At 36.0% G+C, this 19,702-nt stretch overlaps 1 protein-coding gene across 2 annotated transcripts in view; it reads left to right on the forward strand.

Annotated features, from left to right (window-relative positions):
* opcml (opioid binding protein/cell adhesion molecule-like) overlaps positions 1-19,702 on the forward strand; it is a 220,098-nt gene that overhangs the window by 92,354 nt on the left and 108,042 nt on the right. Inside the window, exon 2 of one of the 2 annotated variants that reach the window (XM_027160887.2) lies at positions 4,804-4,879. In XM_027160887.2, the coding sequence (XP_027016688.1) occupies positions 4,804-4,879 (76 nt within the window). Of the gene's footprint in view, positions 1-4,209; positions 4,880-19,702 lie in introns of those variants that run through there. The other variant, XM_027160880.2, reaches the window with a different exon arrangement.

Genomic DNA, 19,702 nt, shown 5'->3' on the forward strand with positions numbered 1-19,702 from the left:
ACTGAGGTTGAGCTGGCAGCTAGTATATCAACATGATCGCTCCTGGAATGCAATGCATAACCAAACTGAATTATAATTGACATTTTCAACATTGCATGTATCCTCCCCTACCTCACAGCCCCCCCCAAAAATGAATAATTTCAGCTTGGGAATCTGGTCAAATGAGTCATATTTCTCTGCAGTGTCAGTCCATAAGTGTAGCCTGAAATGCATTTGCGTCCAAGTGAGAGGCCTCCACTGTCAGAATAACAAACTCCAGCAGGAAAGCTAAGCCTCAATTACTGCAGATTTGGACACCAAAATTTCCAAATGATGGCCTAGTTTTCTGTTTCAAATTGCATTCGACCCCAAGGTTAAATATGGATTTGTGGTGTGTATATATAAGTATCATACAATCAGATATTAAATGAATATATAACGAGCACAGATCACATTTGGACCACAGCTGTCACAACTGGCTAAATTGCTCTACTTCTTTCATATAAATATTTAGGTCAATTTTTAATGTGTGTGCATTTCACTGTCAGTTTTAAGACAATGCTGGAGCCTGCATTTGTGAGTTGTGTTTTTGAGAAGCCACGTAAATCTGTCTAATTAATGATAAATAGTGGTAATTTAGCTGTGTCGGCCAAATAGAAGATGTGTATGGAAGCAAAAAAGGACGAATAAGAAAGAGAAAAAATGAACAGACCCAGATGAATGAGAGGAATTGATCAATGTCATATTTACATTAATAAAGGTCGCAGCATTGCACAGACTATCGTTTTCTTATCTCTAATAAACCTGACTCAATTAGTAATTAACCAATGTGTTTAAGCAGGAAAACCATGATTTATTCATGGAGATGGTCATTCAGAAGTGAAGTTTAAGAATCCTAGTATAGATGGCTACGTCAAGTGATTCTGCATAATCGTCTCCCCTGCAATTACAAAATAGCCTGCAGCATCACATGCAAGCAAAATTTTGCATTCTGCTTGTAAAGCTCCCTGGGTGATGAGTGAAAGCTTCTCTTTCTCCACTTAGCTCAAGTATTTGAGTGTTTTTTTGTTGTTGTTTTTTTCCGCATTAACACACAGCAGTTTCTTTGTCTCACAGCAGTGGTCATATCAAGCCCAATGGCTGTGAGTACAAAGGTTTTTTTTTTAACATTGTTGTTGTTTTCTTATGGCATTAAAAATCTGTTCTGGGTTAATTTTCACTTAAGCAAGTCGACAACCTACATTTGACCCTCTCCAAATCATCACTAAGAGGAGCCCTAATGATTCAATTTTAGCTTAAATCTATAAGCCAGGCTTGTTGCAAGACATTAAATAGGGCTTGCTGTACATGTCTATCACTGACCTTGAAAGAAAAAAAAACAAACAGAAAAAGCAAAGTAGTCTCAAAGGATATCAGAGAGGTTGCTGAATGCTAAATAGATTCTGCGCCTACCTGCAAATAAAGGACTTTTTTGTTGTTGTAATTATGAATGTGTGTGTTTTTTTTTTCTACAGTCAGTTTTGCTTAGTGTGTCTCCAACACGGGAATTAACAACACTCATTAACTGAATGGAGCTACGTCTTGCTTAGGTCAGCTGAAGTTTAAAGAGAAGTCGCAAAATTAGTACCAGCATGATTGGACCATTTGGTAGATCTGTATATATTTTAATTAAGTCTTATCACACACAATTTCCTCTCTAGGCCCGTTAGTCGTAAAAAGAGGAATGACCTGTGGAAAATTAAGAGATAACCTGGTTAATCCAACTGAAGGCATTTTATTTTAATATCATTCACAGTCATGAATCTGCCTTTAATGGGAGTCCGCTTTATAACTGTAATGAAAACATAATATGAATATGTAGGAAAGAAATGAGCTAAGGACAAGCTGATATTCAGTAATATAGTGAAGCTGCAGTGAAGTTGATAACAGATTGGGTTATTGTTTCTATTCAGATGTTTTTTTTTTAAAGTGATAAGTCTAAAATAATTGGCAATAAATCTTGAACAATGGATTCATCATTTTAATTCATTGATGGCTCAGTTTCAGAAAAGACTAGCAGGTAAATACTAATTGCTAATGAACTCAGTATACACAAACGCTTCAAGGCTTAGTTTCATATTTGAATTAAATAGATCCTAAAGTTCCCAAAAAATAGTTCACACTGTCTCAGGATACACATTAGTCTTAAAATTGCAAAACATGTACAATGGAGTTTATTTATTAAGCTGGAGGCAAACAAATTTATTGCAGAATCATTTACAAAAAAATATATGCTGTTCTATGAGGGCTCCTAAGTTTTGTGTAAATTCAGGTATAAGAAGATTCACTTATGTAAACCTTAACTGTTTAGGTTTCATACTGTGTAAGTGGAGAGATGTGTATACAGATTACGCTGCACAGTATGTTACACATAAAATAGTTAGACACGGTCATTTGATATTAATGATTCGAAAGAATGTGGAAAAAAAATCCATAGATTAAGACAAATAACAGAAGCCATTCAACTGGGACAAAAATAACGGCACTCCTCTAAAAGTAGAGAGTTTTAGTGTGTAGCTACTGTATGGTAGCTATTCACTGTAATGGCTAAGTTACATCACCAGAACTATTGCCATGCTTAGAAGGTGCTCTTATATTTATTTATCATGTTTATTCACTTTTTATGCAGTATGGAAGTATTTTCTGGATTATTTTCAAAACTAACACAACAAGTTGTATTCGCAATTGTGCTTTCTATTTGTGGACACTCGAATTGTGACATAATTCCAATGAAAATGAAAATCATGCATTAACGTTTGCATATTCGTTTGCACGTACTGGCAAAATCTAAATGCAAAGTCCATTTGCAATTGCATTCCCCATGTCTTATGAATTATGACCCTGTCATTTCAAAATAGCTATAACAATTACCCAGTTTGCTATTTCAGTTCTTCTGCGTTGCGTATAGAGCCTGCCAAAATTCAAATGGAATCGCAATTCCCTTTGCATTTGCATTTTCGATGCCTTGCATAAAAACATGTCAATCAGTGTAGGGGTTGGGAGTATACAGGACTATAGAGCAAGTTTCTATTTGGAAGTGAAGTCAGTCACAATCGACTGCATCTTAGAGCACCTTGCACCTCGATGACCAAGAAGAAAAATGTGCTGAACACCCCCTATGTTTTTGATAAGCATCAGCACAATCATATGTTCAGCACATTTTCCTACCTGGCCTGATGTCACTTCCAAATATAAACTTTAGCAAACTTCCATAATGCAGTTTTGTGAGAAATTTAAATAAACTGTGCCAAGAGGACCATTGGCCAATTGTGATCATTTCGTATTTACATATACTGTATATATGCACAAAATATTCCTGCAACTATAAATAAAATAAAGTATTATTAAAACATTTAGAAAACTGATAATGAGAATCTTATTTTTTTTTATTGGTGTGGCCTCCAAAAAAACGTATACACAGCTATAGTAAATGATTGATTATGAGACGTACTGTCCTCACTGGAGCATCTGGAGCGTTGCAGTTACTAGGCAGGAAAAGAAGCATAAAGAAGAATTTAGTTTAGTTGCCATGGTGTATAGAAAATAGGACAGTCTTTGTACATTTTATACACATTATGAATAGTTCTTGAGGGAAAGGCTATGAGGTTTGGATCATGGATGCCTATAGGGGTTTAAATATAATACATGATATTATATTGTTGCTATTGCCCTATATATAGGTAGGTATGTGCTATGTCATTGACAACATCTTACCTTTTTTGTCTGTAGTGTTATAACTGTCCTCGATCTCCCCAACCAAATTCAGCTAGAGGACGATGATGTGTGACAGATTTATTCCTGTGCGTCCTGGGAGAACACTTTTGAACTGCTGTTACATAAGACTTTATGAATTGTCTATTAACTGCGCTCTACTGGGCTCATAAAAAAGGCATAAACCATTCTGGGCTAGACATGAACAGAATATATTTACCAAGTAGGCCTGTAAGATGCTTTATGAGATTTTTACGCGTGGTTATGATCGGGTACGTAAAGAGCGCGTTTAGTGTTGTGCCGGCGTGTTTTAGCGTGGGTTGATCTCAACAGATTATTTTTTCCCCTCACCGCTGCTGCACATTAAAAAAAAAAGAAAGAAAAAAGGGAAGAAAAGGAAGAGAAAGAGAGAGAGAGAGAGAGAGAGAGAGAGAGAGAGAGAGAGAGAGAGAGAGAGAGAGAAATCGCGCACTGTCGTTTCCCGCGTGCGCTCATTCAGCGCTCCAGTTCCGCTCCAGTCCAGATCTGTGAGCTGCAGCTGATGGTCCGTCAGTCTCCTTGTGACCTAACCACGGGAAGAACATCTGCTCTTCCTCTCTTTCTCTCTCTCTTTCTTTCTCTCTTCTAAGGAATATCAGCCTGCGTTGCGCTTTCGGCTCGAACGATGCGCTGTGCAGTTTGATAACACGGATTTTCAGTGCAGTTGTGGTTTCATCAGAGCATCACTAAAGACGCGTTTGGTGAAGCTCTGCGTCATTCCTTCATCTCCAGCTCATCCAGGCGAAAGGCGTCGGAAGTTTTCGAGGAATATCCAAGAGGACATTGTTTGGTTTGGAATAAAAAGCGCTTTGGCTGGAAATTTGAACTGGAGAGAAGCCGCTGATATCGGACACGTTTGATTTGTTTCTTGCGCTCTCGGTTTAGTTAGGGAAGTTTTTGTGCAGCAACAGCGGAAAAAAACAAAACAAAACAAAACAAACAAACAAACAAACATGGGCTTATGTGGTTATGTAGTTGTGCCCTGGAGATGCCTGGCAGTTCTGGCTCTGAGACTGCTCTTCCTTGTGCCTGCAGGAGTGCCAGCTCGGAGCGGAGACTCTTATTTAAAGGACAACATCACGGTGAGACAGGGAGACAGCGCCGTCTTAAAGTAAGTGCTTCCTTCTCTTCGCGTTTCTGCTACAATGCCGCGCGCTAAGGAAAGGTAACGCTGAGGAAATGAGCTCGTGCGTTTCTACTGTATTTTTCTGTCGAGGAGTCGATTCGAATATTTGGAATCTATAGACTCATTAATTGATTCAATGTGTTTACAAAGATTTTTTTTTACGTTTTTAAAATTGTTATCATTAAGGAATAATATTGTAAGAAGATGTTAAGGATGTGCGCTATGCTGGAATGTATAAGCTGGTGAGATGTGTGTGATTACATAAGAACACTAAGGACAAATAGAGTGGACCATTTTGGCACAATACGCTTCACACATACACAACACACATCCTTTTGGTTTGTTTTTTCTCCCACCCTTTCTTTCGCTCTTTGTCCACCTCTCTCTCTCTCTCTCTCTCTCTCTCTCTCTCTCTCTCTCTCTCTCTCTCTCTCTCTCTCTCTCTCTCTCTCTTCACCCAGGAACACGCTCACTCACTTTCACACTCTTTCTCAATCACTTACATTCTTACACAAACAGACTCTCTCACTCTCTCAGCCTCCCTCCCACCCACACTATCACTTGCACTTGCACCCTTGTATACACACACACACACACACACACACACACACACACACACACACACACACACACACACACACACACACACACACAAACACACACACACACACGTTTGTCTTAATATCTTTTGTGGGAATCATTACTTTCACTAATTATTACTCAGAACTAACCAGAAACTTAATATCACTATTCACTCAGTGGATATTTACTGTATAGGTAATATAAAACACACACACACACACACACACACACACACACACACACACACACACACACACACAAACTAATATAAAAACACACACTCACATACACTCTCTCTGTATCTGCCAAGTTCAATCTCAGTCCTTTAGGGTTGGAGAGGATCCTCCTCTATGTCTTTGTGCATGTGAACTTTCCTATGTCTTCTATCTCAGAGTGTTGCCCAGAGCATGGTGCCAGCCACAGCGGGGCTCTGTCTCAGATGAAACAGAGCGTGGCCTGTGGTCCCTTCTAACCACAGCCCACACGCTGCAAAGATTCATTTAGTTTAGAACAAAGCTGACAAATTTGAGGGAAAAAGTTGCATCATTGTTTAAATATATAAAAAAAAAGATTCTTTTTTTTACGTGTTTGTATGGGTATGTTTTGTAACAGTATGTGTGTTTATCATATTCTTACTCTATCAGAGATAGATAAAGTATCTATCCCCCCCCCCAGAAAGTGATGAAGAATTAATGTCAATTATACCACAGACATTTTAAATTCTTGAATTTGAAGAAGGCATTTTGCAAAGCTCGACATTTACAGTAGTACCAGCTGTATCATAAATTATTTTATGTTTTTATTAAGGTGCTGTTCAATAAGTTATTGTTTCTATAGTAACAGCTCATTCACAGGGACTGGCCTGACAGATACTTGCCATCATCTAAGGATGATTATATACAGGAAACAAGAATCCATTGTCAATAATAATATGGCATAATTGTTTATATGATGAATCTTTGAAAGTTTTCATAATGGAAGAGTTGAATTCCAGTTTCTTGGTTACATGGTGAGCTGCATTTATTTGTCTTCTTAACATCTTAAGAGAGAAGGACAGAGAAGCTGAGGAGGGAATGACTGTTTACACTGCTGTAATGTACAACCAGAAACTAATTTCTCTCATTTCTCCAATGTTTAATATAACCATAATTGGTAAAACTATGATGTTTATTACAACTGTATACGGTCGCATATTGATGTTGTATAAGAAGATTAAAACACATGGGTATGTTTGGTTCTTGCCAAATAATCAAATTATGTGATGTTGTTACAACCCAGAAGGGATCTCACATACTATAACTTACATAATTAGTTATTCATAGCAAAAACAAGTACTTTTATTAATCAATTCATTGATCCATTTTGTGCAAGAGTTCTACTATAAAACTAAACCAAGTATATTCTTACCTTTCTGCCGTTTCTGTATGTTAATGATAAATGAATGAATGATGTTTACTGAAATTGTTGCGATTGGTAAATTGCTGTGGCATGAAAGGAATGAAACACTTGTGTATGTGCTATTGTTGGCAAAACATCTACTTCTGTGATGTCATTACCACCCTGGTGGTGGTTCTTATATAACTTAAGTTATTCTTATGAAAAACAAAAAAGGCTTTTATCAGTACAGTGTGGGATTTTGTGCAAGTGTTAGACTGTCATCTGTAGCTACAGTGAAATACTGTTCCAAAGAGCTAGAGTAACATGAATTCTTCTCTTGTACATTAATGATGAATGAATCAAGTCCTGTGTGAATGTTGTATTTGTGTCTGATTAACGGAGCTTGCAACGAACACTAAAACTCTGTGCAGCTGTAATGACTCTAACACTTTATGTACCATAAAAAAGGAATGCATAAGTAGGAAGAAACTGTTGTGTAAGCAAAGGAGTCCACATTTAATCAGTTACCCTTTCCTTCCATTACAGTACACTCTATTAATATCTAATACTAATGTTTTCACTGATTTTATTTAAATGTATATCTACAGGATTTGTTTGAAAACCACTTTTCAGACTGTGAAGGTGTGCAGTAAAGCCTATTTTAAGGCATACCGATTAGAAAGGAAGTGGAGGTGTGAAGGAAGTTGCAACATTTCCTTTATTTATCTTCAAGTGTAAATCAAAATCTGCATTAGACAATAGCATGTGTTCATGTCGAGGTTTCTCAGCCTGTAGCTGATTGTGCGCTGAGTTCATTTTTATTTCTACAGACTGCTTGTTTTTCTATAAAGCACATAGATTTGTTTATAGCTCTCTTACATAATGTAGGCCCTCTGTTGCTTTTTGCACTTTCTGCCTCACTGGTCTCCGTATCATGGTATGGGAGTAGAACTGTACAATCTTTTCTCGCAATATCAATATTACAGTTTTATTATCAAAAATCGTAGGTTTATTAGCTTGGCTTTCTTAGTCCATGTACCAATTGATATACATATTCAAACTTCTTACTTTAATAAGAAAAAAATAGCATAGCACAATGTCCAGTTTTGCGCTCTATATATTGTCATTTGTTGTTAATATTGTGTTGTGAATTTAATTCGGTTTATCAACTTGGATTTGAGCCAGCTTTGTTTCTTTAGTAGTATTGCTTTATAATGCACAGTGGCCCCTATTCAGAAGACTTGCTTAGAAACAAGCACAGATTTAAGTGCACAGAATGACATACAAACAAGTCTCTGTCTGACTCATGAAATGGCATTAAAAAGGCCATGATCTGAGTTCTGTATCAACTTCACCCACTATTCCCTTATTTAAATTTCACATAGATTTAGAATGCCCCAGTTTATCCTCATATACAGTGCAGCTAATGGATATCAGACTCACCGTGATTATTGCAGGAGTTGTGATAGTGAGCAAATAAAATAAATTCATTCAGCAAGCCATCCAATATTCGAGCAAAGAAATCTGAATATAGAAGTAAATACAAGGCTGAAGGACAGAAGTAAATAAGATGAGCTGTGTTAGAGCTGCTTTTGTTTGAGGTTGCTGCAAATAAAAACACAGTTATGGAAGTGTACTCTTTTATTATTATTATTTTTTAATAAAGCTGCCTAAGGTCATAAGCTGTTTTCCAGCTTCATCTGTAGCCAGTTATGTGAAATATATTTCTTTATTTTTACCAATGATTTCTCAGAATTTGTATTCATTTTAAAACTAGGAAAGTTTTATTTAGCCAAGATTACTTCTGGAAAAAAAAGGAAAAAGAAAAAAGAATTTTATACAACAGTGTAAGATATTAATCAAGCATTGGAGGGACGACTAGCAAATTAATGACATTGTGTAAGGTCTGTATAAAATTTACATCCTGAGCCCAAACAATACAAACCAATGACACCCAAGTGTCTTCTAATAAACTGTACAGTACAATTAGGCACTTTATATTAAATAGAAAGACTCATGAGTTTGATAAAAGGCCACATCTGCACTTTTGATTTAGATTTACAGATTAGATTAAAAAAAACAACAACAACGACAATGCATTATATACATTTTAACACGAGTTTTCCAAAAACATTTTATTCTGCTTACTGTACTTGCTACAATTATTGTAGATATTGATATTGCTTACTGAACTGCAAATCAAATATTTTTTCAGATGCATTTTAACCAAATGGGATTTTGTGCATGTTTCTGAATCAGTTCTTGTTTTATTCCATTGATTTGCTCTTTCTCACAGCACTGGTCCTAACAGAATTCACTAAGCCACAGTGGAAGACTTTACTGCATTTAGATTTTATTAGCTTTAAAAGACAATGAAAATAAATGCTGCAGGAATTTCTTCATAAATGGGAACACACCATTATACCGTCATATCAAATAGTTAATGATCAATTACAGCACAAGAAAGCATAGACTTGCACCATCAATTGTAGATTTGACTTCACTTCATACATGTGGCTTTGCATGGCTAAAAGTAACCGAACTCCTGACCTTCACACCAATATGTGGTTCTTCCCCAAACATCGCCCACAAAGTTGGATCAGACAGTTGTAGCATTACGTTTTCCCTTTAACTGGAACTAAGAGGCCCAAATCTGACATTTAGCTTTTTTTTTTGTACACAGAGCGAGATCCATGAAAACATGGTTCACCAAGGTTGGAGTGGAAGGACTCAAGTGTCCTGAAATCAACTCGTACATTGAGAGCACAACCTCACTAATTCTCTTCTGTCTTAATTAACTCCAAAATCTAGTAGAAAGTCTTTCAAGTGTTTTTCAATAACAGCAAAAGGGAACTGTAATGGGATGTTCAACAAGCACCTACGGTTGTGATGACACAAAATATAGTTAGATGTAGTATTAAGCAAGTGAAATCGTACTAAAACAAAGTACAGTTAGCAATATTCAGCCATAATTAGCAGAATTTTGACATAAATACGATTGTCATTTTTGTGACCCTGAAAACTTGTACAGGATTTTACTGGTTTGGGATGGACCAGCAAATTTTTTTGTTCCTAACACGATGACAATAAATATTATTTTCTAAAAAAATAATTTTGGATTCTAGAAGAAAAGCCCCCTGTTTTTTTGCATTCATTTGTGAATTCAGTATGAGAAACGTAAACACACGGGCACAATGTTGACAAATCATGTTTGCTGCTTTTTTGATTAAATTGAAGACAGCCTGCTAGATTTCTCAAAAGGCAGCGGGTGCTAGTAGTTTTTTTGCTTTTGAACAAAATCCAGCAGATCAGCCCTTGATGACACCAGTTCACAAAAGCTTTATCTTGACAACTTGCCAAAAGAAATACTGTTGTTTAAAACTGTTAAGAAGGCAATGATATGTCTGTCTGTGGCGGTATGGAATTATTATCTCAATGCATTCAAATATTTTAAGAAATTGAAATGTGAACTACAATAAATGAAATAAATTTTGACATCCTTAGTTTTACAGTATACTATTACAGTCATCGATGTTAAACATGGGAGACAGGGTGAAAGAAAATTAGCCCGAGTCTGGCTAGTCCTGCTGTGATATGTATCTGGAGGGAATTTTACTTAAATGAACAGCTAATGTTTTGTTTTGCAGTACAAAACATTGTCTTTTTAGCTGCTTGGACAGAAATAAACAGGCTTCATATAATCATTGGTGGTTGTCAATGTGTCCCTGAACACTTGTTCTCAGAACAAGTAAAAGCAATATTTACAGTATAACGCACCATTTGCCTTAATTGTTCCCTTCTGTAGTTCAAAACAGATTCAGTTAATGTATTAACCATGAAAACCAGTGATGATGCAAATGTGCTGTAGTCACCTATGCATATTTCACCTGTGCAAAAACACCAGTAGTTTTTTTTCTGCAACTTTTTAATTATTACATTAACATAAGGTTCATACGATTTTGGTCATGATGGTATGTTTAGTTTTTAGAAACTTTAACAGCTTGTAATGCAAGGGTCATAACCTGTAGCTGTACAACAATAAAATAAGTTATTTTAGCAATAATCAGATATTTGTATTTAATTGATTGTAATTTAGTGATAGATTAACAGACTCATAGCTGTTCTTGTTTATGATCAGTGGAAGAAAAGGTTTAGGTCATATGACTTAATGAATTTTCTATATATAAATATGTAGTGTTTACAGTATATGTAGTGCCCTAGATTGAACAGGAAAACCATTATTCCATTGCCTTCATGGTGCACATATACTGTATAAGGAGAAAATATGAATCTTATTACTGAATAGAAATGAACACCAACATAATGAACAAATGCTTGCGTATAAGAATCATTCAGGCCACTCTGAAATATGACTCAGATTCAGAAATAGCTGTAGAAAAACGGTTAGAATAATAAGCAGTTTCTCCATGTTGAGTCTTTCAGACAGATGTGACCCCAGGCTCACGATTGCTTTCTATTGTCCATGCTTCCTAGATTGTTAGATGTAGTTCATATATGAACTTGACTCAAAGGGAAACCAGAGAGGGTGGATGCAGTAGCTTTTATTGCCATCCAGTGTGACTAAAAAGGGACTCTTTAAATTTTCATTATGCTGTTTTCAGCATGGTGACACAGCGGGTAGAACTGCTGCCTCCCAACTGCAGGGTTTTTCAGTACGAACCTCAGCATGTAGTAATGTCTGTGTAAAGATTTGTATGTTCTACCGTTGTTTGTGTGAGATTTGTCTGAGTTTCTCTGGGTTTCTCTCACCTCCCTAAGACATGCTAGTTGTTAGACTGAATACACTAAATTGTTCATAGGTGTGAAGGAGTGTGTGATTATGTTCATGCATGGTGGACCTAGTTGGACTAGTTGGCTTCTCATCATGGGTTTATTCCCATCTGGTGTTTAGGTGGGATTACAGTAGCTCCGGAACCACCGTGAATCTATTTCAACTGTGAATCTGACCAGAATTATAGCAGTTACTGAAAATTAATGGTGAAGTTGAACGAATAATTTTAGATTAAAATCTCCTGCTGTTTTAAAGGTTTAAGGTATGAATTAATTGGAAAATTAACAGATAGCTAGCTGCATTTTTTGACCTGCCTTATGTACTAACTGCACATTTTATGAATCAGGAATACCTTTTTTAACCATACTTGCACCATAAATGCACTTTCAGTTGGATGACCTTTAAGAAACATCATACAAGTACACGTTTAAACCCTGTGTCCATATTATAGCCTCAAGTAAGTGTAGCAAAACACTTATCTATTGGCATCAGCCTGCTTTTTATTTTTATTTATTTTATTTTTTTTAAATATCAGCCATTATGTCAGTCAGAAATTACATATTAATTGCTTTTTACTTCACAAATAAAAATAAATGTTCTCCAACATATGCTTACCTCCCTCATTAAAATACACAATTTGAAGCATTTCTCCGGCTACTGGCACCTGCTATTGCAGTTAATATACAGTAGTAAACAAATCATATCACTTTTTTTTATTATGTTAAGGTAAGATCTTAATGTGCTTATAATGGCTTTAATGTCAGTATACATCATTCAGAACGCTTTGTTAGAATCACTATTTGAAGAGACAGAGACAAACTGTGGCTTATATTGCCTAGAGTGTCCCCTCACATTAATAAAGTGAGGAAATTAAAAAAAAAAAACCTTAGAAAGGGGTTAAGATCCCACCAATCACACAGAACGGTGTCTGCTTCACCAAACCAGGCTACCTTGCAATAACAGTCACTTTACTGCCACTCAATCTTAGATGTTGTAATGAAATCAGCACAATTGCAATTCTTGACATTTGACTTTGAAATCTTAAATCAGCGCACTACATTAGGTTTAGTATGTGCACTGGCACTTAAGTGACTCTCGGAATCTCATTTCTTTTTCCGTTTTCCACTCGAAGTCCTCCCTCGTGTGAATTAGATGTGTCATACCATCTGTCAGCCCAGAGTGTTGCTCTTTGCACCTCTCGAGTGGACCTTAATTCTGTCTGTGACAGGGCCCATATGACAGTGAGCTTCCTTTTCTGCAAAGTGCTACCTGATTCGAGCAGATGTATTTTTTTTTAACGTTTATCCCAAACTGCAGAGCCACCTGTCTCTATGCCGGATGCCAGGGTCCATATGCTGGATTTTTGAATTCTTTAAAAACTACTTGTCATCTTGAATGTTAGAAGTGCAGCCTGTGTTAATAGACATATCCCTAAACAAAGTACAGGTCATTCAATGTCAGAACACTGGCACTCAAGACTGTCATGGATTATAATTTTTTCTTTAGGCATTAGATTTAATCCACAGAAATCTTCCCGAACAAATACTTTCCAAGAATATAACCGAGTGGTTGAGGTTTAAGATGAGAAATAGGGTCAGGGATGCCAGCAGGGATCTGAAATCCTGGGATTTAAATACTCAACATTTCAGTCACTAGCCGGTAGCTGAAGTACTGCTGCTCTGAATAATGTTATATGCATGATGACTCATCTCTACAAATTATCATTAGATATAAAAGTGTTCATTTGTAACAGCATCCATCAACCATAATTAATTTCATAACCATGAGTTAGATTTGGAGTGAGTGTTTTAGTAGTGCCAGAGGAAAAGGTCAGAGAAATCAAATAATTTGAAAACCCAAGAAGCCCTTGAATCCCCTAATTTCAACATTTTAACTGAAAGGGATTGAGAAGGCTCTTAGCTGGTGGAGGAAAGTTATTACCATGGTTTGGCTGTTTGCTCGCTGTGTGATTGTGTCAGGAATTTGACAAGAAAAGAGCTTTTTGGAAAGCTTTAGAAAAGATTTAAAGCCAAGAGCAAGCACTACAGTGCTAAATTTAGTCCAGTGATCCATGTGTTTCTGATTTCATCAGAGAATTCAATGCTACAGAACCTTTAACCTCTGTAACATCAAATAATTAAACTTTTGTTTTTAATTTTATATTTATGTTCTACCCTACCTTAGAGTTAATATTTGATGACATCTTTCCTAAAGGGAATAACAGCAATAAGACTCTACCAAGGTCAAACAAGCTTGTAGACGGAGCTTGGACTGCATGTAGAAAATTTCAGTCTTCAATTCTGCTCAATTCAGAACATAGGTTTTTAACAGAGTTTAAATCCCTAGACTGAGGTTGATACTTCTAATTGCTGCCTTGTGTTCTTGCATCAATCTCTGTGGTAATTTACATATCTGCATATCTATGACTAAGTTTTCTCTCCTGGAAGAGGAAACCTGGTCTGTGGCTAAAATATCCTGGTACTGCTTCAGTAATCTTCTCAATAGGCACTGGACCATCTGCTGCAACTTTATTAATTTGCCACCATATTTCAGTAGTACGGATGATTTTCTTGTATGCAGTCTGTTCCTGCCTATGTGAGATAAAACCTTTGTGGTTTCTCCAGTTGTTTCTTCAGTTGTTTTAGTAGAGACTTTATCTAAGGTTCATTTTGTTCAATTGTTTCTGTTCATTGACATTAACTCATTCTTTTTTTTTTTTGTAATCGCCCAAAAATTATATCATAACAATGATAAAATCCACATTTCCTTAATTTCAGGTTTACAGAGAGTAGGGCTGATAGAATAATATTATAACCTGTAAAACTTAGGAACTGTGTGCAGTAAATTAATGTGCTGATTTTATATAATGCTTAAAAATCAGCTGTCTAATAGCTACATATCCAACATTATCATTGAGCTGATTGCCAAAGTGTATGAATGTGTCTGAGTGCTGACCCGAGCAGGACAGATCTTATCAATGCCATTAACTGTATTTATTTGTTTGTTTGTTTGTTTGTTTGTTATTTTCTAAAGGATGTTAACTATACTCTAATGTTAGTGAAGTCATATATACTGTACCTTGATCAATTCTATTTCATATTGATGAACTCAAAACAAAAAATAGTGAGTGTGCTTGATAATGTGAAATAGCAGGGTAATGGGTGGTGCATCCAGGTGGTGTTAGCTAATATCAGACAATTTAAAACACGTGCAAATCATTTCAGATTTTTTTGCATTTTTATAAGTTGTTATATCAAATTGTTGAATTGTTGTCACGTTCCCGTAGAAACTGCCAATCACACCCAAGTGCAGTATAACATTCCTTGATTATATTCACGTAAAACACGTAACAAGCCATAACTCGATCGTGATACAAAAAGAACGTGCACGACCATGACAATTACAGAAGAGCAGGTGTTATAGAATTATATGTGGACTTTCAACAAGAATCAATAGTTTAAACATGAACTAAAAATATATGAATCCTGAAACATAAACTGTTAAAGATGTTGTGATAAAATGAGGTATAATGAAACTCATAGTTACAGTATATTACAGAAACAAGGTATGTCTTTGTTACGTAACCTTCATCTCAGTTTAAACAAGCATTGTCCCCACACCTGCAGTCTCCCATAAGAAGGGGTTTCTGACATTTGTCTTTAATATTATTCATATTTAATGATGCATTATTCAATATGACATACAGTGTTTTTAAATCCATTCATCTGTCTGGCTATATAAAAAGTTAATAATTTAAGCAAATGAATAATAGAGGTTTACAAGGTATATTCAGGAGGAGATTAAAGGGAAGTGGAACTGTAACATTTTAACAAAAAGCTATGGGGATAAATGTGATCTTTCATTTAGTTGAAAATAAAAGATCACTTCCTAATGCATTTTAATGCCAAAGATGGCAGCTGACATTATGGATGGCATTAATGTGTTCCCTGTTAAACAGTGGACCCTTATCAAATTACGGACTTCTGCTAGCTAAGGGTACAGAATTAGCCTGTTAGTTGTCCTTCATGGATTTTATAATTTTACGATCGCAGAAATGAATTACTAAGCAAACCAAGCGAATTCTGTTCTATTCAGAGGAGCATGCAACTGGTTCAAAATGACTACAGATTCAGATTACCTGCAGGTTTGGGCCAAGCTGCATCGTGTGACATCATAATAACATAAATTCAGCCAAAGATCCCTTCAAACTTGAATACAGCTGTCATAGAAAGTAATTCCATATGTGTCAACAGACCAACAAACTGCATAGGAGCTTAAACATTAACATTAATAGTACTCTAGGGATAGGCAACCCTCACAATGAGAGACAGGGTAATTAGCAAAACAGGCGATTAGCATGCTGGCACAGACCAGACAAGGCTAATCGGATAAAGGCTGTGATCAAAACAGCTGTCAGAGATCAAAAGGTTGAAATCTATACAGGAGCAAGACTTTGTACAGTGAGAAGTGATAAAAAAAAAGGTGTTTCATTAGTAATCTAGTGAGTGAATGGAGATTGGTGCTTGACTAGTGATCATGGGCTAGGGATATAAGGAATGTCAGAAGACATGGACATCATGGCAGGGGTATGACAGTATACCATGATTTTGGAATTACCAAATTTTAAACTGTTATAAAAGTGTGAATAAGATTTCTTCTTTGTATAATCAACAGCTTTTGCATGATTGTAGGACTTAAAATGAGGTAAAACGTTGAAAATAGTTCATACGGGCTACAATGCCATTAGGATCTGATTTTATATTTGATGAGATGTAATTTATGAAAGTGAAAAATTTGAATTTGATTTTTTATACAATGATGCGATTAGAATATATCGGCACCTTTGTTTGATGTCAGTATTGTAGTCAAGTTTCTAATTGTCTCCAGCAGTCAGCAGATACAAATACATTTATTCATAATTTGTTTGCAGAAGAATTGATATAAAATATGCCATAAAAAAAGGATATGTGTCTAAACTATTTACAGTAAAATATTACGTTTCACAAAAACCTGAACTTAATTTCAGCAAGTTCTAATTACTGGATTGAATGATGTAGAGTGAGCGTGATCATGTACAGTAGTAACCTAAACCAATTACATTGTGAAATCTCCCGAGGATGTTGCCACTGATGGGAAATATAACTATAGTATTAAACTTAGACATTTAAAGAATGCATGTTAGAGTGCAGTGGATATGTGGATATTGTAAAACACCAGAGTTGTGGGCTTGATTCTCAGCACTTGTGTGTGCTCTGTTTGATCTTATACACTCATTTCATGTCAGATGTGCAAAACTGCGTTAATGTCACTCAATTCTAACAGGTGGAATCAGAATCAAGTAAATTCAACAAGGTTTTTTTTTTTTTAATTATTATCCAATGCGATCTTTAAGGTTTGAGTAAATTGATATAAAAGAAGATTCATTGATGTAGGAGTAAAATCTAATAATCAAAGTCAAACATACACGTTATGAGAATTTTGTGAAATGTAGCCCATTCTGAATTAAGCCATCAAGACTGTCAATTGAGTTAGGACTAAAGAAAAACAGAAATATCACTGTATGCTATAAAAGGAGGACGTGCTAGCATGTGTTGGTAAGTTGCAGTGGCTGAGCTGCATTACTGGAAGATAAACCACACACAGCTCTTATGTTCTTTTTTTGAAACCTTTTCACTGTTAAGTCACCATTTGCTCATTTACACACAGCGAGACCCAAAAGAGCACTACATTTGTATATTTTTCCACAGCTGCTTATTCCTAGACAGGAAAAAAACCCTGAAAGTAATAAGCAGACTCTGTGTTCTAGTGAAAAGTGGGCTGCTGTACTGTATGAAGCTGTGATCTTTTTCAAAATAATGTGACCTAGTATTATTAGTATTTTCCTTGATTCTAATAGGCAATGCTGTTTGTGTCCACTCTTCTGTGTACACGCCTGCAGATGTGCTGCTGTGATTTATCTATTCCCTGAAGAAAAGCCATTTCAGTCCTGCCAAAGCAAATGAAGGGTGGCAGACTTCAGCCAAGCCAAAAGCCATGAGTTCTGCCTGAAAGAGCAAGGCATTTTGAAGAGAGTGCATTTTCTCTGTTTTTTTTTTTTTTTTTTTTTTACCCCTCACTCTGTGCTGAAAACACAACATTATCATTGTGTCATTTTTCTCTCACCGCGTGTGAAAAGCTGTCATGTTTTTAGGATTTGACTACGAGGCCATAAAGGACATCACTGTGGCATTGTGAAGCTCTCAGCTGTGGTGACAGCTTCACACACTCTCTCTCAAAGAGAATTTCACAGCTGAAAAATTATGAATTTATTGGTTCGCCATTAGGACTTTGAACTCTGTAATGGAAGCCGAGTTTCAGTTTATGAATGTCTGTCAGTGCTTCAACTTTTAATTGAGACAGATGATCCACTTAATCAGAATAGGAACTTGAAACAAAGTTCTGGTCTGCAGTTGGCAGTTCGCATTAATGCAGCCATGTGTCAACAATTCTTGATTCTTTTGCAAGGAAATTGTGGTGGCAAGCATGCACAAGCAATTCATGCATTGTTAATAAATAACTACAGTATTGAGGATTGCGACCTTGATGTGACTCTTTTTGAGGTAAAAAACGAAATTATTTTTGAAGAATTTGTTTTCTTTTAACAAAGTATCTAGTTTTTAAAGTTATAGAAGAATCTCAGTTATTTAACATTTTATTCGAAGGGGTTAAAGAAATGATTCGACTCATATTACAGTATGACTCACTTAACAGCCGTGTGTGTTATGTGCAGCTGTGTGTTAATGCCTTACTTTGTCTTTCTGTGTTGGTGTGGGTTTAATGTTATGTATTGTCATGGGATTTAATATTAATGCGGTTTACAGTTATATAACATTCCTGTACTGTTGTTAGTCAGTTTGCTTAGGATAAATGATTCCTTTGTTAAGAGTTTTAACACTTATTATTTAACACTAACTGTGCTGCAACCTTGTAAAATGACCTACAACCGTGAAAATTGTCCATTCATTAAATCATTATCTTTTATCCCTGAGTTTAATGGCTTGGATGTATGTTTTGTACGCATGAAGCATTTTATTTGGGAAAGGTAATTAATTGCAGAAAGCTCTGACATGGAAGTGGTAAATTGTTTTGATGCAATAGCATATTGAATGTGATATGCTAAACAGAAAACCGATAACACTGATCGTCATGCTGATAAAAGGATGAGAACTGATAGCTATTTTTTTCTTTCCCAGTTTAGTCATTGCCAATTACCACCCACTGTTCTCTCATATCGCACAAGTGGGAGGAGTGAAGGATCCACATGCCTCCAAACACACTTTGAGGAGCCATTACTTGCCATCTGCTGTGAACTTACGGACGCCTATGATAGGCTTCTGTCACTATAATCAACGAGAGAGAGAGAGATGTTATCGTCTAGAGAGCAGGGCTAATTATGCCGTGAATGGTGAGGGCATCATCCGACTATGAACCTGTGATCTTCTCACAATAGAGCAACCTTTTTTTTCTTTTGCACCACTTGGGAGTTCCTGCAAAGAGCTGAAAGTTGACCACTGTAGAACATTATTGATTTGCCTGTAGGTCTTACTCAGAGCACTGGCTTACCTCCTGACCTGATCCAGACTGCAGGGTTTTAAAGAACTCACAGCATCAGCAGCATGGAATGGGAGATTTTACTCCCATCCCAGGGTTCACTCTAGTCTTTGCCTTTTTTATTTTTCATGTTTCAACCAAATCGTATGTGGTCACACAAAATCTTAGGGATTTTAGCATTCCAGTAATGTTTTTTATTATTTTTTTTCACTAAGAAAAAACAGATATATTTGTAGCTTTTCATATTTGTTGGCCCATTGGAATTTGCAGTCATGAATCCATGAAGATTATTAGATTTGTGTAATTTTACATTCAGTTCAATATGTTGAGCCTAATAACGTTTTGTAAGAAATATGGTAGAGAAAGAAAGTGCATTTGTCAGTGAATATAACACTGATAAAACATCATCATCATCATCATCATCATCATCATCATCATCAAAATGAATACAACTACAGAAAATATGT

The sequence above is a fragment of the Tachysurus fulvidraco genome, chromosome 20 (genome assembly GCF_022655615.1).
Source record: "Tachysurus fulvidraco isolate hzauxx_2018 chromosome 20, HZAU_PFXX_2.0, whole genome shotgun sequence".
Lineage (NCBI taxonomy): Eukaryota > Metazoa > Chordata > Actinopteri > Siluriformes > Bagridae > Tachysurus > Tachysurus fulvidraco.